General features: G+C 50.0%; 1 protein-coding gene across 4 annotated transcripts in view; it reads left to right on the plus strand.

Moving 5' to 3' along the window:
• The window catches only part of EFCAB3 (EF-hand calcium binding domain 3), a 69,290-nt gene that overhangs the window by 5,845 nt on the left and 36,639 nt on the right, over positions 1–26,806 (plus strand). For 3 of the 4 annotated variants that reach the window (XM_039517039.1, XM_039517036.1, XM_039517037.1), the window contains exons 6-20: positions 552–695; positions 2,505–2,576; positions 3,674–3,817; positions 4,620–4,691; positions 6,948–7,091; positions 8,521–8,592; positions 9,884–10,027; positions 10,810–10,881; positions 13,968–14,072; positions 15,792–15,863; positions 20,276–20,380; positions 20,863–20,934; positions 21,873–21,977; positions 23,282–23,344; positions 25,093–25,197. In XM_039517039.1, coding sequence (XP_039372973.1) covers positions 552–695; positions 2,505–2,576; positions 3,674–3,817; positions 4,620–4,691; positions 6,948–7,091; positions 8,521–8,592; positions 9,884–10,027; positions 10,810–10,881; positions 13,968–14,072; positions 15,792–15,863; positions 20,276–20,380; positions 20,863–20,934; positions 21,873–21,977; positions 23,282–23,344; positions 25,093–25,197 — 1,491 coding nt within the window. The remainder of the gene's footprint in view (positions 1–551; positions 696–2,504; positions 2,577–3,673; positions 3,818–4,619; positions 4,692–6,947; positions 7,092–8,520; positions 8,593–9,883; positions 10,028–10,809; positions 10,882–13,967; positions 14,073–15,791; positions 15,864–20,275; positions 20,381–20,862; positions 20,935–21,872; positions 21,978–23,281; positions 23,345–25,092; positions 25,198–26,806) is intronic. The other variant, XM_039517038.1, reaches the window with a different exon arrangement.

Raw genomic sequence — 26,806 nt, forward strand, 5'->3', positions numbered from 1 at the left:
CCAGCACGTGCTTTATCTGTCGTGTGCTAATGCACGAGCAAACCTTTGTGTCTGCAAAAAGCACAGTTTGCACGTCCTGTGGGGGTCTGGGAATAATTTCCCGGTAACACTGGATTGGTTTTGCCTAAGAATCGAGGCGGATTTAAGAGATCTCTAGAGAAAAAGATTTGCAAATTTGTCTTCTTAGAGGTCAGTAATCTGGTCAGCCTGTCTTCAGTGCCATTTAACTCCACTCCAAGTCTGTACTTCAAGATTTCTTTAGTTTATTAAAGGGGTTTTAGTGTATGTGGGGGGGGGGTTGCATTCTGGTAAAAGGAGCTTAAATTCCATTGACAATCTATGGGATTTAGGCTCCCAAGTGCCTGAATCCCTTTGGAAAATGGTATTTAGGCTCTTAAGCCAGTTAGCATTGCAACGCTGAGCACAGCAGCATCTAAATACCTCTAAAAATCTTGACCTATGTCATTTTCCTGAGACCGTAGCCCTGGAGAAAATTCTCCATGGGACTCATGGCCTGTCTAACACCCTGCTCCTTCCTTGTGTGCTTTCAGCATTGCAGAATGCCACCAACATTGTCAGCGGGATGCAGGGAGGTAAGATTCACCTGGACGACCTGAAATCCACCCTGGAAAATCTGGGCATCTCGTTAAAGGAGGCAGAGCTCCAGGAGACACTGAAGGCCGTTGCTGTTGATGGTGAGCATTGTAATCCGCATTCTGCAGACACCAGGCGCAGCCGGCGTTGGTGTTCGCATGCCGGGTACTCGTTATTAAGCAAGGCAGGTGTGTGGGCTGAAAGTTGGAGCACTTCTGTGGGAGTCTATTGCTGCCTCGGACACTAATTCCCTGGGGCGTGTCACTTTGCCTCTGTCTCTCCTCTGTAAAACTGGGAGAATGAGATTTACCTGCCACGCCGGGGAGGCCTGGGACGTCCTCAGTTAATGTTTCTACAGGGCTTTTGAGACCATCTGTTGGGAGGTCCTTCATAAGCACAAATAAATATCTGTCTCAGCAGCTCCACAGCCCTCGGCACTGTAGTATCTGAGCGCCTCACAATCAGCCAAGGCCTATTGTCCTCGCGGCTCCCCTGTGAACAAGGCAGGGACCGCCCCCCTTTTACTGAAGGGGGAGTGAGGCCCAGGGCATAGATGCTGAGATTTCCTTTTCCCCAGAGGTGCTCCAGCCCCACTCTGCCCCAAGGCCCTGCCCTCACTCCACCTCTTCCCGCCCACAAACCCCTCCCCCAGTGGCCAATCAGCTGATTGGGTGTGCCACCAAAACGCTGCATTTGGTGGGTGCTAAGCACCCACTTTTTTTTTTCTCTGGGTGCTCCAGCCCTGGAGCACCTGTGGAGTTGGCGCCTATGGCCCAAGGCAGACTAAGTGACATGCCCAAGGAGACACCAGGAGTCTGTGGCTGAGCTGGGAGTTGAATCCAGTTCTCTTCAGTCCTGGGGCTTGTCTACGTGGCACGGCAGTCCGGTCTACGGGCACGAACTGAAAGGTACCTAGTTCGCACTGGTGTAGTCCTGTTGGCGCGCAACACATTCCACAGCCCCACGGCCTGGACTGCAGGGCCACGTAGACAAGCCCCAAGTCCTAGGCACTAGAATCATAGAATCGTAGAATCTCAGGGTTGGAAGGGACCTCAGGAGGTTCTAGTCCAACCCCCTGCTCAAAGCAGGACCAATCCCCAACTAAACCATCCCAGCCAGGGCTTTATCAAGCTGGGCCTTAAAAACCTCTAAGGAAGGAGATTCCACCACCTCCCTAGGGAACCCATTGCAGTGCTTCACCACCCTCCTAGTGAAATAGTGTTTCCTAATATCGAACCTAAACCTCCCCCTCTGCAACTTGAGACCATTGCTCCTTGTTCTGTCATCTGCCACCACTGAGAACAGTCTAGATCCATCCTCTTTGGAACCCCCTTTCAGGTAGTTTGAAAGCAGCTATCAAATCCCCCCCTCATTCTTCTCTTCTGCAGACTAAACAATCCCAGTTCCCTCAGCCTCTCCTCATAAGTCATGTGCTCCAGCCCCCTAATTATTTTTGTTGCCCTTGGCTGGACTCTTTCCAATTTTTCCACATCCTTCTTGTAGTGTGGGGCCCAAAACTGGACACAGTACTCCAGATGAGGCCTCATCAATGTCGAATAGAGGGGAATGATCACATCCCTCGATCTGCTGGCAATGCCCCTACTTATACAGCCCAAAATACTGTTAGCCTTCTTGGCAACAAGGGCCCACTGTCGACTCATATCCTAGACCATCCTTCCTGCCCTGTTAGCTGCCATTTAACAGGACACTGATGCTATCTAAGCCCAGATCCGAGCGGGCCAACGCTTTGCTGCTGCGGAGCCAGACTTTAGGGCTGACCTTCTCTGGTGGCGTTTAAAGAGCTGCCCTGTGCTCAGGTGGGGACGTGTTCCCGGCCCAGTGAAATCTGCCTCGCCTGTCTCTGTCCCCTCGTCCCTCTCCACCCACCTCAGCGTTTCTGTCCCTTGCAGAGCGCGGGACCGTGAACCTGAAGGAGTTCCTGACGGCTCTCGCCAGCATCCCGCACTTCTCGGACTCCGCGGGTGAGCGAATCACAGTGACAGGAGCGAGGGCCCCTTCGAAAAACCTGATCACGCTCCCCAGTCTTGGATTGCTCCAGGAGCCGGTCCCCGGATCTGAGCTCCCCGCGGGGCACCCACACAAAGCAATCTCCTGCGTTGCCCCAGCAAGGCCCTGAGGGAAAAGCCGGAACGAAGAAGGGGGCGCCGGCAAACGGGAAGGGGAGCCACGCTCGGTGGGGGGGGAGGTTTTAACACCTCTCCATTAGCACAGCTCTATGTTGTATTTGCAAGAGGCAGCACAGGGCCAGGTTGGGCGCTCGTGTGCCCCGGGGTGATGGTCTGCTCATTCCATTGGCCTCCATGGAGCGCCTTCCCCGCCTCCCCCCATCGTTACCCCAGTGTCACTGACAGCAGAACTTGCCCCATGGCAGGAAAGGTTTTCTGATGAGCTCGGCCCATCGGGTGCACGTCGGTTGCTGGGCCCTTTGGAACAGCTGGTCCCAACCGAGGGTGCTGAGCACTTCGAAATCTGACCCTCCGTGTAAACGGCTTGTGGTGCTAAGAGTCCTTGCCAGCCCCTTTGTGGGAGTCGTTTCTCCTCTGTGGCTCTCACATCTTGTGCAGATTATTTTCCATAAGAGACAAAGATTCTCTGGCCCATTTCTAGGTCGATTTTTTTCCCTCCGTATAATGCAAACACAGGGCCTGATCCTGGTCTTCCCGAGAGTGGTGTAAATCAGGTGTGACTCCATCAGAATCGGTGGTGTTCCACCCAGAAAGTCCCAGCCATGTGGCTTGTGTCTGGTAGCGGGGCTTCATGGAGCCTTTTTAACTCCTTCTTGTCTTCACGGAGTAAATTCCCGAACACCTCAAGTCTCCTTGTTCGGCCCTTCCACACACGGGGGGTGTCGCTTACACCTGAGAGAAGTGGGCATGTAGCATTTTATACCCACTTTGCACCGGCAGAAAGGCTGGACCCTCTGCTAGTGTAAATCAGCATTGGCTTGAGTGGAGCTGGTCTGATTTACACCCGCGTAGGATCTAGCCCCAGATGTCTACACAAGGTGCAAGGCTGTGGAGAATCGAGCCCCCCATAGCTGTCTCATCTTGCCCGGCAGTGCTGCAGGACGCCATCGGGGCTTTCAGCAGGATCAAAGAGGACAAAGTTGATCTGCAGGACATGGATTCCATTCTGGCCAGCTTGGGGATCAGCGTGTCCAGCGAGGAGCTGCAGGAGGCTTTGCAGGAGATTTCCCCGGACGGTGAGCATTACCTGCGAGCTGCCTGTTTTCCCTGGGTGCCACCTTCACCAATGAGTCACCTGGGGAGCTGACACACAGAGGGAGCTTGAAAGACAGTGTACGTTACACCAGCTTGACCATGGCTTGATTCATTTAGACTCGCCTCCGAATTTGGCCCTGTGTGTGTGTTGCCATGTTAAGGGCCGTGTCCACGTTAGAATAGGTGGCGTCTGTGTGGTGGCAGATCGGTGGCGGAGAGTCCTAAACGAACAGCATCCCAAGGAGCCTTTGTTCTTTGATTGTGGTTTGGGTCAAACATCACTTGTTGGCTAATGCTCATCTCCATGGGCTGAGAACGTAACAAGGTTGGGGGTGAGGGGAGGAAAGAATTTCGGTGGAGCTGCAGAGAGTTGCACAGAGCTGAGAGCAGAATTTGGCTTGATATATTTGACACAATGGCGTACTCCCAGTATTGCGTGTGTACTAAATGCACCTGCAAAATCTAGTACTGTTGTTACATGCCGATACAGAAATTGTGCATGTCTGCTTGTGTGTGCCAGCGTCACAGTAACCTGGTCCTTGTGTTTTACACAATCCCATGTATTTATTTATAGGCACATTTTCATCCCTTATTTATAGAAACTTTTTTAAAGTCACCACAGCCTTGCATCTAGGGAGATTTACTGCCATATCTGCTGTCCTGACTATCCATCAGACTGGGTGTTAATTTCAAGGAGTTTCCTAAGTTAAACAATCAGGTCTGTCTTCACGCTGGGTGTTTTGCCCAATGTCCATTCTGTCTGCTGTGTCCTCTACCTTGCAGATGCTGGGAAGGTGAATTTCAAAGAAGTTCTGACGACTTTGATAAACACCCAGCGCTTCTCAGAAACTTCAGGTGAGTGAGAACAGGTATCTTTCAAAAGTAGATCTCCGTAGGGGCATTTGTGGAGATCAAAAGGGCAGGTTCTTGTCTCATGACTTTGGTTTAAATCCAGATTAACTCTATAGACTTCAACGCACATGGTCTAGATTTATATCTGTATAAATGAGAGGAGAATCTGAGGCCAAATATACTTATTATTCAGCTCCAATGATCCAATCAGATGTTCATTTCAGCTTCCTTAATATCTCACGGGAAGTTGATACTTTTCACCTTGTTCTCTAGCTTCATCTCCTCTTTAGAATGTTAGCAATACAATTTAGAGTTGATCTCAGCAGAAGTCCATGGACCAAATTCTCTGTACGGTTCGTAGCTACCAAATGCTGATGCCAAAGTTTTATGTGTACTGTCCCTTTAAATTTCTAAGACACCTCTGTGCGTGCATGCAGTGGCCACTTTGTTCTCTGAGCTGCTACAGTGAGTTGCCTGTTGCAGAGGAGCTACACGTACTGTGCTCTCTCCTGTAGCCTTTACTATTGGCCTCTCGCCTTACCCTTAAAATAAGACACTAGGACTGAAAGCGCATGGTTGCTCTTGTGTTGAATTATAGAATCATAGGACTGAAAGGGACCTCGAGAGGTCATCTGGTCCAGTCCCCTGCGCTCATGGCAGGACTAAGTATTATCTAGAGCATCCGTGACAGGTGTTTGTCCAACCTGCTCTTAAAAATCCCCAATGATGGAGATTCCACAACCTCCCCAGGCAATTTGTTCCAGTCCTTAACCAGCCTGACAGTTAGAGGAAGTTTTTCCTAATGTCCAACCTAAACCTCCCTTGCTGCAATTTAAGCCCATTGCTTCTTGTCCTAGCCTCAGAGATTAAGAAGAACAATTTTTCTCCCTCTTCCTTGTAACAACCTTTTACATACTTGAAAACTGTTATCATGTCCCCTCTCAGTCTTCTCTTTTCCAGACTAAACAAACAAATTTTTTTCAATCTTCCCTCATAGGTCATGTTTTCAAGACCTTGAATAATATTTGTTGCTCTTCTCTGGACTTTCTCCAATTTCTCCACATCTTTCCTGAAATGTGGCACCCAAAACTGAGGCCTAATCAGCATGGAGTACAGCGGAAGAATTATTTCTCGTGTCTTGCTTACAACACTCCTGCTAATACATCCCAGAAGGATGTTTGCTTTTTTGCAACAGTGTTACACTGTTGACTCATATTTAGCTTGTGATCCACTATGACCCCAGATCCCTTTCCGCAGTTCTCCTTCCTAGGCAGTCATTTCCCATTTTCTATGTGTGCAACTGATTGTTCCTTCCTAAGTGGAGGACTTTGCATTTGTCCTTAGTGAATTTCATCCTGTTTTCTTCAGACCATTTCTCCAGTTTGTCCAGATCATTTTGAATTTTAATCCTATCCTCCAAAACACTGGCAACCCCTCCCAGCTTGGTATTGTCTGCAAACTCTATACGTGTCCTGTCTATGCCATTATCTAAATCATTGATGAAGATATTGACCAGAACCGGATCTAGAACTGATCCCTGCGGGACCCCACTTGTTATGCCCTTCCAGCATGACTGTGAACCACTGATAGCTCTCTGGGAACAATTTTCCAACTGGTTATGCATCCACCTTACAGTAGCTCCACCTAGGTTGTATTTCCCTAGTTTGTTTCTGAGAAGATCACGCGAGACAGTATCAAAAGCTTTACTAAAGTCAAGATATACTTGTCTACCACTTCCCGCCTATCCCCAAGGCTTGTTACCCTGTCAAAGAAAGCTGTCAGGTTGGTTTGACATGATTTGTTCTTGACAAATCCATGCTGACTGTTACTTATCACCTAATTATCTTCTAGGTGTTTGCAAATCGATTGCTTACTTATTTGCTTCATTATCTGTCCGGGTACAGAAGTTAAGCTGACTGGTCTGTAATTCCCGGGTTGTCCTTATTTCCCTTTTTTATAGACGGGCACTACATGTGCCCTTTTCCAGTCCTCTGGAACGTCTCCCATGACTTTTCGAAGATAATCGCTAATGGCTCAGATATCTCCTCAGTCAGCTCCTTGAGTGTTCTAGGATGTATTCCATCAGGCCCTGGTGACCTGAAGACATCTAATTTGTTGAAGTCATTTTTAACATGTTCTTTCCGTATTTTAGCCTCTGATCCTCCCTCATTTTCACTGGCATGTTAGGACACCATCCTGTGCTGATGCAGAGAGATGACCCAGTTAATGCTTTGCTTTATGTTCTCCACACGTTTGCAGCCATGCAGGAGGCCTTGGATGTCATCAGCAAGGTTGAGGGTGACAAAATTGCAGTTTCTCACCTGGAGTCGGCCCTGGCTAACATAGGGATCACTTTACCCAAGGGAGAGCTGGAGGAAGCGCTGAAGCACGCTACAGTGGATGGTAAGCAACCTTAGCAGGGTGGGTGCAGCCCCACATTTGTTTATAGGCTGCTAATCCTGCGTATAGCACCATACGTGCAGTTGGTGAACGCTCAAGCGTCAATGCAGGTGATCCTTTTAATGCAACATTTTCAACAGCGGTAAGGGGGATCCTTGCTCTGTCCAGTGGACTGGTGGAGAGTTTCTCTTTGGCTGGGGAATGTAACTGCTCGGGTCTAGGTATCGCCCAGCACCAGCATCTGGAAAGGGATCCATATGGGGCATGTTCTGATGGGTCCTTTTGTAGCTGTGGGGAGAGCAGAGGAACAAAGAGCCTCCCCTGTATGTATGGCCAGCTCCAAGGCCTCTCCCTAATGCAGTCGCTGTGTTCTGGGGTGCAAGGCACCCCAAGGAGGAAGGGCCGTGGCCCCCACCAAGCAGGGTGTTTGTCACATGAGCAAATACAGCACTGCTTGCGTACCAGTGGCAGGGTCGGCCCCTCCCTGTGGACTTGGAGCATTGACCTGGGGCTGAGTGTCTCCTCTCAGCCAAGCTGACACAGCGCACAGTGAATGTAAAGCGGCTGGAGCGACGTGCCGGAGAATCCCCCCCCCGCGGGGTGACTCTGTGATGGCACACAGCTGGCAGAGGCAGTGTAGCCCCCTCTTGCACACGCTCCATCGCTGCTTCCTGCCCCAGACTCTCCCTCACTCCAGCAATATAGGTGGCCTGGGAGGGGTGTGTCCAGGGATCAAAGGGAGCAGTGGATGGCTGAGAACCAGGGAGCCCCACTAGACCTATCGCCCGCCCCTCTGTGCCCGCGCTGTGCCCAGACTCAGTGGAGAATTGAGCCCTGGTTCCTAGGGTCCAGTGCTGCTGCGATGAATGTGCATGCAACTCCCACTGAAATCTACGGCGCTCCAGCCTGTTCTGACCTTGCCAGAGCACGGGACCTTGGCTGCCTGTGCCTTGCCCATGCTTTCAAAGGTGGCCAGTGATTTTGGGCTGCGGGCACCTGCCTTGAGACAGTTTGGGCCTGTGCTTCAGAGGTGCTAAATGCCCAGGGCTCCTACCAGCTCAGCACTTTGAGGGGGAGGGGGGGCGCTAAGAGCTGAGTCCCTCCGAGTGTAACCCACTGGTGAGCATGTCTCCCAGGATCTTCTCCGTTGCTGATCCACAGAGGATCTGAGTCTGTCACAGCCCCAGCTAGGGCTTTATGGCTCTCTAGCTCATGCTGTAATAGCGGAGACTTCACTCTGGAGGTATCTGGGCTGGTTCAATCCCAGGTGTCTTGGCTCAGATGGCAGCAATCCCACAAAGTCAGTCAGTGCTTCAGGGAATGACCTTCCCTTCCCTTCGCCTCTGTTTTCCCACCCCTGTAACCGATGGCACAGCTGGGCACTCTGCCGTTCTGCCTCCTCTCTACATCTGACCTGCACGTTATCTTGCAGGAGACGGGAAGGTGAATTTTAAAGAATTTCTGAAGGGTTTGACCAGCACCAAACGTTTCTCCAGAACCCTAGGTGAGTGAGGAGCTGAGGCCATGCAGAGATGGATGGAAGATGCTTTGCATCGTGGAATTCCGGCTGTGTTTGCAAGGGTACCACAGTTCTCTATGGCATTTTAGGCGTCTCTTTGGCATGCCCAGCTATCATTTCTGTAGCATTTGGAGCCAGATGAGAGACCATTCAAGGATTCCTGTACCCAGTAGATCCTCAAGTGGCCAGTGCAGCTGGTTTATGGCCCGTTGGTGGCACAACGCAGCTGAGGCTTCCTGGTAAATGGTATTTGCTTCATGACTGACAAAGCGCTTAGGACATGAAACACAAGAATCCCTTGTCTGACAGTTCCATGCTCTTAGAACAGTCGATACTGTGATCTTCCAACCGGGGCTTAGCACCAGGGAGGGAAAATACAGAGCATCCTGTCTCATTCCTAGTTTTGTCTAGCTCTTTTCTCCCATAGCTTGCATTTGACCCTGTGGCGAATTCCGCTCTCCCACAGAAGCACGTTGCAAACATCCAGTGTAGGCAGACACACCCAGTGCCTGACTGCCACCAGCAGATTATAACAGCAATCAGAGCCAGGAAGGTCTTGGTGCTGGGCCTTTCTTAACTCTCTGTCCAGCAGCATGTGTCCAGCTGCCCATGGCGGAGCTGTTTCATGGGACTCCTTTTTGTGCAAAGATTATTACCCAGACCTACCAGCTAGGACGGACCTGCAACCTAGCAGGATGTTCTGATTAGGCAGGGTGGCCTTAACTCATTTCCCATTGTGACACTTCTTCCCATTCTCCGCGAGAAGGGGACCCAGAGAAGAGAGATTTACTGAAGGAGAAAAGCAGGATATTACCATTGAGCTGAGTTACTCTAAGCTTTCCTACATCCCAGAGTTCACCCATCTATTCACCACCCCACTCCTCCTTCAGGGAGGGCAGACAGGGTTACAGAGAGAGGAAACAAAGGGCTGAAAATGGGCCATAAACAAACTCCATGCAGGATGTGGCTGTCTCCATCAGGGACATCTCTAAAGGAGACAGAACTCCGGTTACTTAAGTAGACAGGTCTGCTTCCAGGGCCTGTACCAATGTCCATCTGGAAGTATTTCCATTGCCTTGGATGGGCTTTGGATCAGACCTCTAGCTTTCGGTGCTGCTAAGAGTTCCCACTGAGTTCTCTTTGGAAGCTAAGAACTAGAGTCACATTTTCTTCTTCTCCAAGCAGCATTCCCGACCAATCCCCTCCTCTCCCCTGTCGGGAGTTGGCTGACTCTGCCGACGGGAGGCCTCACAACACCTTCTCTTCATGCTTGCAGAGATGGAAGGGGCCGTGAAAGCCATTGGCGTGATCAAAGAGGACACAGTGGACGTTCATCACCTGGAATCCATCATGCGCAACATGGGGATTCATTTAACCCCGGAGGAGATTCAGAAGGCGCTGAAGCACGTTACCTGTGAGGGTGAGCATTTCAAACTGCCTCCTGTTCTTTGATGAGGCCTGTACTTTTTGTCAGGGAGGGGGAGGTGCTGTTTGTGCACTTGTGACAATACCTGGGGTAGGGTTAGGGCTTGCAGGGGCTACTCATTCCATTTAAAACCAACTCCTGTGCTGTCATGAGCAAAATCCCTTCTCTGATCGTCAACCTTTGACCTCATGCCAGTCGTTCTGGTGGTCAGATAAAGTCTGCAATTATCAGTCTATGTGACACAGTTGTCATGTCCCTGGCTTGAGTATTTTAACAGACATGCAGACACATCAGGGGGAGGCCTTGTCTTCTTCAGGGTCAAATCTGGGCTTTGGATGTGGAGAAAGGCCCTCCCATATCTCAGCCCCTCCGAGCTCCAGGCTGGGGGGAACCCAGAGAACATTTGAATGCTAAAGAACTGATCCACCATTGCGTTACTCCAAGGTGATGTGGGCACAACTCCATTCATCACAACGGACCTATCCTGGTGTAAAACCAGCGTAATGCAATGGTGAATCCAGCCCTTAATATTCACGATATCTGTCTCTCTGTTAGCGTTCAGGGGCTAAACTCGTCCCTGGTGTAATGCTGTGAAGGTCAATGAAGATACCGCAGGGATGAATTTGGTCCAACGGTTTTAGGACTTTCAATAATTTGGCTGGAATTTTCCATCCAAAACCCTTTTGGCAGCTTTGAACCCTCCCCCGCCCTCCTTTTTGACTTCGTATCTGTTCATCGTTTTTTCCTTTTCCCTGACCCGGATCATCTCATTGCAGAAGGTGGGAAGGTGAATTTGAAAGATTTCATGACCGGTTTGACCAAGACCCGGCGATTTTCCCAAGCTGAAAGTAAGTGGAAACTGTAGTGTACAGTGGAGCCCTACAGTGGGACTGGGATCCCACAGGACCCGCTGCCATAATAGCAGGAGCGAGTAAAACATACTTTGTTGGGTGGACCAAAAAAAACAGCCTGTGGGAATTTGTGGGAAAACACTAAATTTCTCGGCAGTTTGACCTAAACAGAATTTCAGCAACGTAAAGCAAGTTTTTCTTTTTATAGAATATCAGGGTTGGAAGGGACCTCAGGAGGTATCTAGTCCAACCCCCTGCTCAAAGCAGGACCAGTCCCCAACTAAATCATCCCAGCCAGGGCTTTGTCAAGCTGGGCCTTAAAAACCTGCAAGGAAGGAGATTCCACCACCTCCCTAGGGAACCCATTCCAGTGCTTCACCACCCTCCTAGTGAAAAAGATTTTCCTAATATCCAACCTAAACCTCACCACTGCAACTTGAGACCATTACTCCTTGTTCTGTCATCTGCTACCACTGAGAACAGTCTAGATCCATCCTCTTTGGAACTCCCTTTCAGGTAGTTGAAAGCAGCTATCAAATCCCCCCTCATTCTTCTCTTCTGCAGACTAAACAATCTCAGTTCCCTCAGCTTCTCCTCATAAGTCATGTGCTCCAGCCCCCTAATCATTTTTGTTGCCTTCTGCTGGACTCTTTCCAATTTGTCCACATCCTTCTTGTAGTGTGTGGCCCAAAACTGGACACAGTACTACATATGAGGCCTCACCAATGTCGAATAGAGGGGAATAATCACATCCCTGGATTTGCTGGCAATGCCCCTGCTTCTACAGTCCAAAATGCCATTAGCCTTCTTGGCAACAAGGGCACACTGTCAACTCATATCCAGCTTCTCGTCCACTGTAACCCCTAGGTCCTTTTCTGCAGAACTGCTGCCCAGCCATTCAGTCCCTAGTCTGTAGCAGTGAATGGGATTCTTCCGTCCTAAGTGCAGGACCCTGCACTTGTCCTTGTTGAACCTCATCAGGTTTCTTTTGGCCCAATCCTCTAATTTGTCTAGGTCCCTCTGTATCCTATCCCTACCCTCAAGCGTATCTACCACTCCTCCCAGTTTAGTGTCATCTGCAAACTTGCTGAGGGTGCAGTCCACGCCATCTTCCAGATCATTAATGAAGATATTGAACAAAACCGGCCCCAGGACTGACCCGTTTTTTAAAATAAAGGTTTTAATACTTAAATTTAAGTGAGGAATAGAAAGAGATTTGATGTCTGTTCTAACAGGAGTTAAAGTATTTTTTTAACGTGGTTTGAGCAAAATTTGTTTTATTTTTTTAGTGGTAAAAATTGTCTGAATTCTGTTTATATATTTTTTTTCTTTTCCTTTTTTGTGTCTGAATTCCGTTTTTATTTATATATTTTTTTCTTTTTTTTTTCTAATGAGCACGGGGGGAATCTGTCTCTCATGCAGGATTTGCGGGATCTAAGGTGTGAGCGGGTTACAAATGCAAGAAACAATGCAGGAGCAGGTGGGAGTGGGTATTGCGAGGCAGGATTAAAAAAATAGTCTGGCACAGGGCTCTAGTTTCGTGTACAGGAATAAGGAAAAATAGATGGGGAGCCCTCTAGTGGCGCTCCCTGTGTGCTGTGATGCTACGAGGACAGCAGGATGTGTGTAGCTAAGCCTTGTATGTTTGTGTGTGGTTAGGAAACACAGTTATTATAGACCCAACAATGCTTTTGTGGTTTCTTCGTGGTATTGGAGCTCCAGGAGCTATCCTCTGGCCTGTGTTCTACAGGGAGCAGGCTACATGATCACAGCACTCCCTTCTGGCCAATCTATGAATCTGTTGTGGTGTAAAAAGCAAAAGACTCGGCAGAAACTTGATTGCAAACAGAGCTGCTGGAAAACCACATTTCAGGGGGAAATTCCCTTCCCCCGCTTTTGTTGGTTTGTTTGCTTTTGTTTTTCATCAAAGTTTGGGCATTTTCGGGACAGCTGCTAGAGCTGGTTGAAAAACAGGGTGAACAAGTTCAACAAAAGGAGGATGTCGGATTTTGTTAGGCCGTCTGTTGACATTTTGACACGTTCAGAAATTTTCCAAGCAGTGGGACTGGAGGGTGGAAGCTGATAGAGGGTGGAAGCCCCATCTCTGCATTTCAAGTGGTGCTCTCAGCGTTGGAGCTGTGTTTCTTCAAGCTTATGTATTGATTTGTGTTACCCGGAGGCTGCAGTCATGATCAGGGCTGCCTTAGAGTTCGGGGGCCGTCCAGACACAGCGAGAAACGGTCCCTGCCAGCAAAGTGTCTGAACAGACAAAGGGTGCAGGAGAAACAGGGGTGCAGAGAGGGCACGGAACAGAACCCGGGTCTCCTGAGTCCCAGTTCGCTGTCCAACTGCTGGATAATACTGACTCTCCTCCTGCTTTGACTTCACTGGTGCGACGCAGGCTGGTCTGGATCCCTGAGCTCAGAGCATTAAAAATTGTACAGACTCAAGGGCTCCCAGGCCCAATCCCATCTCACTAGCCACGACAGAAGAGAACATCTGGCCCACTCGATCTCTTCCCGCCAGTTCCCCGAGTGCCAGGCTCGCAGGCATTTCCTTCTGCAGAGTCTACCCCACTTTACTTGACCTCTGCCAATTCTCTTGCTGTTTACCCAGCCTACCCTGCTCTTAAAGGGGCAGCCCTGTTACACAAACAAAGCCACTTCTCTGCACATGGCCAGGCTGTCAGATGGCTTCAGGGCCAGCAGCAAAATCCAACCGATTTTATTTGGAGAGACGTTTTTGGGCCCAATTCTCCCCTTGCTTATGCCGGTGTCACTCCATAGACACCTGTAGCGTTACTCCTGTCGACACCAGGTACTCGAGGTCATAATCAGGCGCTTTGGATTAAATCCAGCACCTTCATAGGGCAGTGCAAAACGGCCCAATGCGCCGAAAAGGACAGACCCATCCCAGGCAGCCTGTGTGAGGCGGCGTTTCAGAAGAGAGAACTCTGTTTTCTAGCCAAGGTTTCAGGACAAATCCTGCATCGTGGTAGGGAGTTAGAGGAGATGACCCTTGCGGCCCCTTCTGACCCCATGGTGATATTCACAGACGCTATTTCTTTCCTTCACCTATCCAAGAGGACAGGGTTGATGTCCGGGACCTGGACTCCATTCTGGACAACATGGGGATCTACCTGACGAACGAGGAGCTGCAGGAAGCCCTGAGGCACGTTACGGTTGATGGTGAGCGTTGGAAACACTCTGTGTATTTTGGTGCAATGCAGACTCCTGCAGGGGAGCCGGCAGCCGGACGTAAAGAAGAGCAGTTCTGGCTTCCCCAGGGCCCCTCCATCATGACGGAGGAGCTGCAAGGCCAAACCTGAGTGGCGCCGTGGCCCCCGTGCACCATGTCACAATGCCGCTCGCTCAGTTTTGCTCATGATGGAGGGGCAGTGGGGCCAAACCTGCGGGGTCTGTGGGGCACCCACTATTGCCGCTCCTCACTGCCGCCGTGGGCCCAGCTCCTGCGCCAGGGTTCCCACCGGGAGCCTGCCTGGCCTCATCCCACCTCCAGCAGCCCGTGGTCCCTCTCAGGAATGGGGAGAGACTGCACCTGGGTGGGCCAGGCTGGAAGGTGGGGGCTGAGCGTGGGGTGGACTCAGCAGGTGAGGCCAGCAGCTGCAGTGAGGATGGCTCCATGGGGATTGATGGTATGTACTGGGGTGAAAAATTCTGGGCTCCTGTAGGGGGGGTGTGTGTGTGTGTGTGTGTGTGTGTGTGTGTGTGTGTGTACACACAAGATTGTTGAGAGATAATATGCGATCCATTTAAAACAACCCCCTAAAATGTAAACTGGTGGAATCACCTCTCCAGTCCTCAGCGCCCGACCCTTGGAAATTTAGGTAAGTCAATTGGTGCCGTGGAATAAGCACTCATGGGCCATTCTAGTCTGCAGCTCAACAGGCCGGGGGATTCCCCCTGATTGGAACAGGAATGGGGGGTTGAGAAATAGGGCCACCCTGTTTATAGTTAGTAATAACTTTGAATATCTGTTGTATTTGCTGGTTTGGTCAATAGCTACACAAAGTGATGTGAGAGAAATGGGAGCTGCCCCTTTAAGAGTCGGGGAGGACACTGGGGGTGAGCTTCTGCCGCAGGGCTAGTGGGGGCGGAGGCGGGGGCTGCTGCCGGCCCGTAGCTGTGCCCTGGGGAGTTCTCAGCCTGCAAGAAGCTTCTCGAGAAAAAGTTTGGAGTCCCAGAATAAACGACGTTTTCCTTGACAAGCCGAGTCTTGGGGTTAAGAGTGTAGCCCCCACAGCCTTGCGCCTTGGGTTTAGAGCCGGTTAAGGCTATCTGAGCACCTGGGCACACCATGATACAGGCCTGCACCCTACAGCCCCACCAGAGAGATGTCTAGGGCAGTTCAAACCTTTCTGAGATGTTGTTTCAGGCTCTCTGCAGACTCAGGCAGACTTCACTGCGTCGGTTACACTTGGGTCACGTTTTCGAGGTTTTTTGCTTAACCTTTCATACTTTTTTAATGAAGCTGAATCTAATGTAATCACGTGACTCCAGGAGCTGGGGCTGCAGACATGGGTCTACAGTGTCAGTGATTTAATCTGACTTTGCTCAAATTTAGTGGACGGCAGGTTGTATTTCACCGTAATCCCCCTCCTGAAACCACTCCCAGCAATACTCAAAGTGCAATGAGAGGCATTATGTCAATGGGCCCACCCCCAGCCCCGCCCACTTCTCCTTTGTGTTCTGATTGGCACATGCAATGGGTCTGCCTCTCTTAAGCATCATCTGTTGGCGACAAGGGCTAAATGCAGGTGCAAATGCCTGATTTGCATGCACAAGTGACTGGTTCTCCATGTGCCGTTTACAAGCACTTGTTTAAAAATGCCAGCCACAGGGCCTGTATCTCCTCTCTTTTAACCCTGAACTCTCTTTCTTGCACAGCGGACGGGAAGGTGTATCTGAGCAAATTTCTGCAGGGCGTGAGAGCCCTCCGGCGATTTTCCCACAGTGAAGGTGAGCAGTGAGGAGTTCCTGTCAGAGAGGGCTGGGCCATGATAAACACAGCATGCGGCAGGTGTATTTATTGTGTATTCTCACTGTACTGGCCAGTCTTGCAAGGGGCCGGGCACCCTTAACTTCATTTGACTTCACTGGCAGCTGATGGCACTCAACGTCTCATAGGATCAGGCCCATGGACTGAGGATCAGTTGCGTGATGGCACAAAGATTCAGCAGAGGCGGCACTAGGCTTGCCACCTTTCTAATGGCTGGTAACTGGCCCCCAAAGGCCCCTGCCCTGCCTCTTCCTGCAAGGCCCCAATCCTGTACGCCACATGCCACCACACAAGCCGCCTGGCCCCAGAGGCAGCGGCGGCTCCTTCCTTCCACTTATGGTTGCCACCTTTTCCACAGATCAAAAAACCCAGACATCAGTGTGACGGGTTCCCCCTGGGGTGCCATCAGGAACTGGGGAACCACTGAGCCCTCTGACCCACCAGCCTGGGCTCCCTCTCCCACTATGCTTCAGTGACAAGCTGTAAATCCCTCCAGCCTGCACTTTCACCAGCATTCACACAGGAAGGGACCCACCCACCCAGCTGCAGTTACACACCGGCTTTCTAACCACCAGCTTCCCAGACTAGGACCCCAGAGCAGAACCATCCTGCCCTGGTCAAATCTGGCCAGTATATGGGTCTGATACCCGGTCCGCCTCTCCCTCAGTGCGAAGAGAGCAATGCACACTTGTGGAAACCAAGCAGAGGTTTTCCCCCAGCACTCCAGCACTCACTGGTTTGGATTAAAACAGAAAATAAGTTTATTGACTACAAAAGAGCGATTTTCAGTGACTATAAGTCAGAGGTGGGCAAACTATGGCCCACAGGCCACATCCGGCCCGTGGGACCGTCCTGCCCAGTCCTTGAGCTCCCGGGCGGGAAGGCTAGTCCCCGGCCCCTCTCCTATCCTCCCTCCCTTCCTCTCTTCCCCCACCACCCGCCTTAGCTTGCTGCGCCACCCGCACTCTGGCCCGCCGCTCATGCTGGGCAGCGCGGTGGCGTGGCTGGCTCCAGTTGGGCAGTGGGGCTGCGAGCTCCTGCTGCTCTGAGCAGCATGGTAAGGGGGTGGAGAGTGGGGGGTGGCTGGATAGGCGTGGGAGTCCCAGGAGGCCTGTCAGGGGGCAGGGAGTGGGGGAGTTGGATAGGGGGTGGGGTCCCAGGGGGCGATTAGGGGCGGGGGGTCCCAGGAAGGGGCAGTCAGGGGACAAGGAGCAGAAGGGGTTGGATGGGTTGTCTATACTCCATTTAGGAAGGAACAATCAGTTGCACACATACAAAATGGGAAATAGTATCAGAGGGGTAGCCGTGTTAGTCTGGATCTGTAAAAGCAGCAAAGAATCCTGTGGCACCTTATAGACTAACAGACGTTTTTCAGCATGAGCTTTTGTGGGTGAATACCCACTTCGTCGGATGCAAGTAGTGGAAATTTCCAGGGGCAGGTATATATATGCAAGCAGGAAGCAAGCTAGAGATAACGAGGTTAGTTCAATCAGGGAGGATGAGGCCCTGTTCTAGCAGTAGAGGTGTGAAAACCAAGGGAGGAGAAACTGGTTCTGTAATTGGCAAGCCATTCACAGTCTTTGTTTAATCCTGAGCTGATGGTGTCAAATTTGCAGATGAACTGAAGCTCAGCAGAGAAACAGGGCCTCATCCTCCCTGATAGAGATAACGAGGTTAGTTCAAGCTTGCTTCCTGCTTGCATATATATACCTACCCCTGGAAATTTCCACTACTTGCATTCGACGAAGTGGGTATTCACCCACGAAAGCTCATGCTGCAAAACGTCTGTTAGTCTATAAGGTGCCACAGGATTCTTTGCTGCTTTTACAAAATGGGAAATGACTGCCTTGCAAGGAGCACTGCAGAAAGGGATCTGGGGTCATAGTGGATCACAAGCTACCTATGAGTCAACAGTGTAACACTGTTGCAAAAAAATCAAAAATTATTCTGGGATGTATTAGCAGGAGTGTTGTAAGCAAGACACGAGAAGTAATTCTTCTGCTCTAGTCCAAGCTGATTAGGCCTCAACTGGAGTATTGTGTCCAGTTCTGGGCACCATGTTGCATGAAAGATGTGGACAAATTGGAGAGAGTCCAGAGAAGAGCAACAAAAATGATTAAAGGTCTAGAAAACATGAGCTATGAGGGAAGATTGAAAAAACTGGGTTTGTTTAGTCTGGAGAAAAGAAGACCGAGAGGGGACATAACAGTTTTCAAGTATGTAAAAGGTTGTTACAAGGAGGAGGAAGAAAAAATGTTCTCGTTAACCTCTGAGGCTAGGACAAGAAGCAATGAACTTAAATTGCAGCAAGGGAGGTTTAGGTTGGACATTAGGAAAAACTTCCTAACTGTCAGGGTGGCTAAGCACTGGAATAAATTGCCTGGGGAGGTTGTGGATACTCATCATTGGGAATTTTAAGAGCAGGTTAGACAAACACCTGTCAGGGATGCTCTAGATAATACTTAGTCCTGCCATGAATGCAGGGGACTGGACTAGATGACCTCTCGAGGTCCCTTCCAGTCCTGTGATTCTATATAAAGATACCGTTTTCTATAGACAGCTCTTGTAACACTGATGATTTACAACATTTTAAAAAATGGCACTTTCTGGAAGTATTACCCAAATGCTCTGGCTAAATTACATTCTAACAGTCTACAATGCCCTTCTGGTTGCATCTGAATATAGTATTCCTCACTCCGTGAGCAGAATTCAGCTTTCACTTAAACCTTGCAACTTCCCTGGCTGCAGTAGACTTGTATGCTATAAATGAAAGCAGAACTGGGCTCCAGTTGGGCGGTGGGGCTGCAAGCTCCTGCTGCTCTGAGCAGCATGGTAAGGGGGTGGAGAGTGGGGGGCGGCTGGATAGGCGTGGGAGTCCCAGGGGCAAAAGACTTTCCGTTCTTGCCCCATGTTTGCACCTGGTCATGGCTTTCTCAAACTTTCAGCCCCCAGGGAGAATATTTTGGAAAGTTTGAGCAAACTCCTTTTAGCCATGTTTAAACGTGGAAAGTAATACCAGTGCAAAGTGACTGACTGCAAAATGCAAGTAGAGCCTTCCCTTTAAAATGAATACTGAGCAGGTTTAGTTAAGTCTGTAGTAAAACCAACACAAGTTAAGAAGTTGAAATGTTGTCTGTAAACAGCCCTTAATGAGGACTAATCAGCCTTGCTAGGTGTGTGGGGGTGAGCGATACGTGATTGTAAAATCATTTCTGAGTATGCTTAAGTGGCATCAGCTAAGAAGTTTTGCAGGGGTCGGTCAGTTAAACCTTAACCCTTTGGTGACATTGGGGTTCGTTATCTCTGCCCATCTGACTGGAACAACCGCTGCTGCTGCTTGGACCCCTGACATGATGGAGATTAGAAATGTCTCGGTGAAACTGACATGGCAAAAAAGCTACCTTTTATCCAGGACACACAAAGAAATGGTCATGAAGACCCCTGCAGATTCCAGGACTTGATATCCACAGCTAGTGCAGCAAGCTGAGACATCCTGCAAACTCAGTGGCTCTGAAATTGGTTTTAAATTAAGTTTTTGGGCTTGAGTTTTGCTTACACGAAACATGCCCCATACCCAGGGCCGGCTCCAGGCACCAGCCCAGCAAGCAGGTGCTTGCGGCGGCCAAGGGGAAGGGGTGGCACGTCAGGCTCTTCGGCGGCGGGTCCCTCGGTCCCTCTCGGAGGGAAGGACCTGCCGCCGAAGAAGAAAGCGGCGCGGTGGAGCTACCGCCGAATTGCCACCGATCACGGCTTTTTTTTTTTTCACCGTTTGGGGCAGCAAAAACCCTGGAGCCGGCCCTGCCCATACCATTGGCAATCTGCCGTTTTGGCAACATAAAGGGACCTTAAAGTTACAGGGCTTGGTTCTGTACTGCCCTGCACCTTACACGGTCATAGACACCCGTGCAAAGTGGAAGGAAACGGCTACCAGGCTGATGTGGTAGCATTTCCCCACCTTTGCACGGCTCTAGATGACAGCACAAGATGCAGGGCAGTGGGGAACCAGACACACAATGTAAAGGAGCCCTAGTGTGTATGAAAATCAGGCCCTGTGACTCCATTGGTCCCTTTAACTGCGTGGCCTGATTGCTGCCTTCATGTAGTTTTGTGCCTTCTGTTATGATTGCAAAGCCAAAATCTGCCAATGCACCTGCAGACAATTGGAGATGTTTTTTGGAGAGAGGCTGCAGGATTTGGCTCCACATGCAGGGTGATATTATTTCCAAACTCTTGGTGATTAAAGCCGATGTCAAGCAAACCTCTTCCCAGAGCAGTACAAGCCAGAGCAGTAACAGGCGAATGTCCACCCAACATGCTATGAAAAGTCAGGCATTTTGCTGCTGTTTGATATATTTCTCGCCATCTCTCACAGGGAAAAGGGTTGATATCAGAGACCTGGACTCTCTTCTGGCCGAAATGGGGATGCACTTAACACAGGAAGAGCTCCAAGAAGTGCTGAAGCACGTCATTGTGGACGGTGAGCAGCTTGCCACAGCGCCGTGTTCTCCGTAGACCTAAACAACCGTAGACTAAACAATCCGTCAGCTCAAAGATTTGTGGGGGGAGGGGGGAGAATGTGTTCAAAGTCAGACCAAGAAGCCGAAATTTTAAAGTTTCCCACAAAATGAAAATTAAGAAAAATCTCAGTTGGGGCCCATTGAAACGTTTCATCTCAACATTCTCGTTTTGGTTCATTTCATTTTTACTGCCGTATGAGATTAACATCATAGCTCTAATATAGAAAACTGTAAAATAAGATTTAAAATCATACTTTATTACCCTAGAAGTCAAACAAAATGTTTCAGCGTTGTCCAAACGAAAGACAACTTTTTCCCGTCCAAGCTTCTGTTGAAATTGACCTGTTCCCACAAAATGTTTTGATTTTGACAGAATGACATTTTTCAATGGAAAACTAAGACCACTGTCTCTTTCTGCCTGGCTGGCACTTTCTCTTTGCAGGAGACGGGAAGGTAAATGTGAGTGACTTTACGAAGAACGTGATCAGCACACGGAGGGCTTCCAAAGCTGAGAGTAAGTCAAGACCTAGTGATAAAGTTGGATGAAATGTGGTAGACCTCTGCCTGCCTCTCATTTCTGTAGCAGCAGGGGCCCTCGGGAGGTCATCTAGTCCAACCCCCTGCTCAAAGCAGGACCAATCCCCAACTATTTTTTTTTTTGCTCCAGATCCCCAAACAGCCCGTCAAGGATTGAGCCCACAAACCCTGCATTTAGCAGGCCAATGCGCACTAAGCTATCCCTCCCCCAAAAATCATGTGTCCTTCAGCTCAAGTAGTGGAGGCGTTATGCTTTTAAATTGAACATTTCAGTTGTCACTAGTGACCATCTAACCATCAAGAAAGGAGGGTTTTTTCATTTCCTGGGTGCCCCGAATGTGAAACCTATCCCGGTGCCCAGCACACGGTCTGAGCAACACGTACGTCCTACTTGAACTCTCCACGTAGGACGTGAGTAGTGTCCAGGCCCTCTGCACCTGGAAGGATTTCACCCAAATTCTCTGCTGCTTTGAGGGAAGCCCAGGGACAAAACTGGCCAAGAGAGTTTATTTATTAGGCCCGTTGCTAATACATTTACTGAGCAACACAACGAGCAGATCCAGTCGCTGTCTGGCTACACTGGAGTCAGAGGTGTGACTGCAGCACATGCAGACCCACCCAAGGCTAGCTCTGATCTTTCTCGCCCCAGTAACAATAGCAGTGAAGCCGCGGCAGTTCGGGCTAGTCACTCAAGTACATACCCAGCATCCTGGCTGGGCTCGGACAGCCCACGTGGCTGCAGCTTCGCGGTTATTGTTATTCGCACTAGCTAGATCAGAGCTAGCATGGATCTGTCTACATGTGCTGCTTGCAGAGTGGATATACCCTTCTGTCCAGTGTCAGGTCAATGTTCTCCAGCCCTGTGAAACCTCGCTAGGATTTCAGCTTTTAATTCTTTGTCTCTCTCCGTCCAAGGGGACAGGGTTGCTACGAGTCACCTGGACTCCATTCTGGGCAACATGGGAATCTTTTTAACTGAAGAGGAGCTCCAGGAGGCGCTGAAGCACACGGAAATAGACGGTGAGCATTACAGATCTCTCTGGAGACACCCCGATGCTCGTCCCAAGAGAGGGAGTTGGGTACATCCGTAGAAAGGGATCTGCTTCCCCTTGCTAGTGCAGACCAAGTGCACTCTCACCCCATTCCTGTGGCACCGTCAGCCAGATTTCCCTTTACACGTGCTAGGCACTCGTATCCTCTGCACTTGAGTGGTTCTCAAGCCTCCTGCAGGCTCCTTCCCTCACAAGGGCACAGGGTAAATGGGCGGAGGGCAGGAGTGGGTGTGTCTGAGAACACGCAGGCTGGTGCATGATCCTCATCACTTAGCAACATCAGGCTTCTCGCCACCTACTAGGCTACAGTAAATAGGGTGGCTGCATAGCAGGATTTGTCCTTGGCGTGTTTAACCCGCAGGACTCTTGTGCCAGTCCAGCCCAGAATGCCCATCTTCCAGGATGTCATCTGGAAATGCAGATCAATCCATTACAGCCACTTGTAGGGCTCAGAGGAGCCTTCCCCCCACCCCGCCTCTCATTTCCTTTTCCCTCCCGCTCAGCCGCGGGATGGAGGGGAAAGAGAGGAGAAAATTCTGTACCACATGAAGTTCAAATATCTAATGGTAATTTCGCTGGGCCCAACCATCCCTTGCATTTCACCACGTGTAGCCATTCACACCAGTGCAAATTGGGTGTGAAATGCTACCAGAATGACATATAGCCACTTTGCAAAGGAGAATTGGGCACAGTCGCTTTCATTATTTGCACAAATTTAGGCCAAATTTTTGCATTCGGCAGGAAATTCCAGCATTTCAAAAACGTGGGTTTGTTCCAAACTGGAACGAAAAGTTGAAATTTGTTGCAGAACTGAAAATCCGAATGAATTCTATTCAGAAACGCTGGAAGATTTTGTTTCTCTAATGACAAATCACTAGGTTTTGACAATGTGAAAATGTTTTGGTTTTGATACGGTAAAAATATCCATTTTTCTATGTCAAAACATATATATACTGTATTTTATTATATTTAATATTATATATACAATTAAATGAATATTTACTATAATAAAAAGTCTAAACAAAATGAATTGAAATGATAAAGTCGAAGCAAATGGCTTTACCGTATTGCTATGAAATGTTTTGACGTTATCGAAACAAAATGAGAGAGTCAGAATTATTCACTTAGACGGTTTCCAGTGGAAAATGTCCTTGAAATTGACATGTTCCGGTGGACTGTTTTGATTTTGACCAAAGTGCCTTTTCCATTGGGAAAACTCTTCCTTGCGAATGTGCCAACCAGCTCTCCTGTTCTGCCTCTTCTCCCCTGCAGCGGAGGGGAAGGTGAATTTGAGTGAATTCATGAAGAGTGTCCAGCGATTGTCCGAAGCCGAAGGTGAGTGACGACTGTCTAACGAAGATGGATGGCGGATGATGACCAGAAAGTGTCAAATGTTGTTCAGTTTTCATTGCCTTTCTCTGGGTGTGTGTAAGACAATTACACAGCATGCAGCCTCCTGTGTCTTTTCTCTGTACATAGCTGGAGACCGTGGTATAATTCCATTTGCTGAAGAGTTTTGAGTCACTGGACTGATTGATGGTGCAAAGATTGACTGGGCTGCACTCTTAAGGGTATGTCTACACTGCAGTCCGAAGGGTGGTTGCCGCCCCGGTAAACACACCCAAACTAGCATGGCTTAAAAATAGCAGTGTAGAGGCAGCAGTCTAGGCTTCAGCCAGGGCCTACAAGTGCATCCAGGGTGCTGAAGCCCTTGCTGTTGTATTTAAGCTGCTGGTTTTAGGCATGAATGCAGGTAAAGCTAGCGCCGGTATGTCTAACCATGCTGCAATCATCCCCCTAATTGCAGTGTAGACACACCCAAAGACAGGCCTGTCCTCATGTCTGGGCACAGGGTTAGGAAGAGATGAATATCATAGAATATCAGGGTTGGAAGGGACCTCAGGAGATCATCTAGTCCAACCCCCTGCTCAAAGCAGGACCAATCCCCAACTAAATCATCCCAGCCACGGTGTCATTCTCCCGTGGATCTCAGCTTTTGTACTGCACGCGTCCCCGTGGTAGATGCTTCCCTGCAGTGGTGTTAAACGGTTGCTGGAGGTGCTGATTTTCTGACCAGAACTAAAATCGAGGTCCTGCCAGAGCTGTGCAGTCCCTCTGCCCTGATTATTTCAGTCTGTGAGCTCTGGGCATGTCAGGGCCAGTCGTACAGTCACTAACCACGGACCAGGGAGCTCTGGTCCAGGGAAGCTTCATAGGATCATCAGCTGAGATTTTTCAAAGCAGCCTAAGGGATTTAGAGGCCCAGCTCCCATTGCAGTGCATGGCAGCACTGAAAACCTCAGCCATCGCCTCTATGGGCAAGGGACAGGACGAGGCCTCAGCTGGACGAGGACCAGAGCACTCCGAGTCAGGAATGCTGAGTGCCCGCCACTCCCGTTGGCATCATTGGTGGGACCCTTTGGGCTTGATTCCTGTTTACACTGAGGTGGTTTTACACCACTCTGGTAGGGCAGAGGGGCCTTGAAATGAGTGTAAATGAAATGAACACCCACCTGGATGTCCTTTTACACCACCAGCAAAAAGGTGGAAAGCGGCCTTCGGTCTCGTCTACACACACTTCATGCACTGAGTTAACCAGTTTGGAAACTGATTCAGTTAAATCAGTGCAGCCCCCCCTTGTGTGGACGCTCTGAAATCCATCTGGGAGCCTTACACTGTTGGCTTAAGTGGGTATTTTTTTCCTGGCTCGTGCCCTGTTTCCGTATAGCTCTCTTAATCCGAAATAAGAGCGTCCACACACAGGAGTTGCATCAGGTTAGAAGCTGACTTTGCTACATCAGTGCACAGACTGTGCGTACGCCAGCCCTTGGATCTGTTATGTTTTGCACCTCTCTAGTCCTGACTTTATGCAGCCATAAAAAAAAAATCTCACGTCAGAATAGGAGCATTCAGTGACCTGGCTAACTCTGTGCTGGATAAAGGCCTTCCGAGCCCCTGGAATTCCCTCCTAGAGTCAGATGGATACGCTGCCAGCGTTTACTGTCCTGAACCGGTGCACAGAATGACGTCTTCCTTAGAGACATGACACCATGTTATGCATTCTTTCCTCCCCCCATCCAAAGGGGAAAAGGTTGATGTCGATAACCTGGACTCCATTCTAGCCAACATGGGGATCCATTTAACTGCTGAGGAGTTTCAGAAGGCGCTGGGGGGTGTTACTCGTGGTGGTGAGTAATGTGGCATGTCCCTCTGTCTTCTTGCATGGGCGCCAGGTTTGTATAATTTTTGGTGGTGCCCAAAACGGGTCCAAGCAGAGCTGTCCCGTACCTATAAATGGCTCTGAAAATAAAAACTCAAACATTGGTGGAGCCAGGCCCAAGTTCCTGAGTATTGGTGGAGCACAGGCACCATGGGCCCATATAACTCGCCGCCTATGTTCTTCAGTGGCGTCTCTGCTGGAGCTGGGACGGGAGGGGTGTGCGCGCGCAGATTGTCAGCGACCGGGACTTGGGCAGTCGGGCTTAGTGCTTGGGACAGGAGTCAGTCGTCAGGAATCGGTGCTGAGGAGCAGGACCGGGTCACCTGGATGATGTGTCCCAGCAGATTAGGAGCTGCTGCAATAAACCACACAGACGCAGTGTATCGTTCGAAAGTCAGATTCCCCGGACGGCTGGTTTAATAGTGTAGCTTGCGGAACGCAGCCGGCAGTGTAGCTAACTGCACTCTCTAGACCCAGCCAACACTGGGGTGGACTGATGTGACCCGGCTGCTGGACTCCAGACTCTCCAAGACCCGCACGGACCACAGAACGGATTCTCCACCAACGCGATGGGCCCACGGCAGGAGCAGGAGCGATCACAATCCTCCGCAAAGGCTTTGGAGCCGCTGTCGAGCTGCTGCTGCTGGGCTTTGGAGCTTGGTTGCCCAGGGCTTGCCTCTGCTGCAGGCCCAGATTCCAGGGTTGCACGTGTGCACGAGTGTTCTGAGAAGTGCACACACGTTTGTACAGGGCGTATGCACACGCATGCACGTGTCAGGGCTGGCGTCAGTCTGCCCAAGGGATAGCTGATCCATTTCAGCTCAAACCCTCCACGGTCTGGGGAATGATCCCCTCTGGGATTGTTCGCTTTTAGTCCCTTTCCTGTGTTCCTACAAGGGAATTCCTCTTCTCCAAGTACGTTTTGTTGACACATTTCCTGCTTTTTAATATGGAGGGACAGCAGTGTGAATAAATCACTAGCCCCCCCTGCGTCGAGACGCAGAGAACTCCCCCCCCTTTCCCAGCCCCACCTCGCTGCCCGGTGGAACGATCAAGGGGGAAATGCCCAACAAATCTTGGGGAAATCCCCATTGCCCTTTGCACATTTTCATGGGGTTTAGTACTAAATACACCATGGGTATGAGCTGCCCCTCACTGACACTGGGGCAGATCCTTCCTGCACTGACTGCAGTGGAGTTACTCCTGATTTATCCTTGTCTGAGTTCAGAAACGGGCCCAAGTCCTTTGTCAACAAAGATTCCCATTGCAAAGATTCCCATGGACGTCACCAGGCCTTGGATCTGGCCTTTGGACCGTCTGGGACACGCAAAGCCAGTGCAAAGAGGCCCCGAAGTGAATGTGAATTATATTTACACTCACTTTAAAGCTTTCCTTATGCTGCCAGAGCAGTGTAAATAGGCCACAGCCTGTGGGCATGTCGGCCCTTGGAGCTGGGGGGTTGATTCCTGGTTGGAAGAGAAATACACTAGCTCTCATGGGATGTGTGAGAAATACTCTCACTAGTGCTAAAAATAGAGTGTAGCCGTGGCAGCACAAGGGGTGGGAGGAGCTAGTGA

Source organism: Mauremys reevesii, linkage group 27 (assembly GCF_016161935.1).
Source record: "Mauremys reevesii isolate NIE-2019 linkage group 27, ASM1616193v1, whole genome shotgun sequence".
Lineage (NCBI taxonomy): Eukaryota > Metazoa > Chordata > Testudines > Geoemydidae > Mauremys > Mauremys reevesii.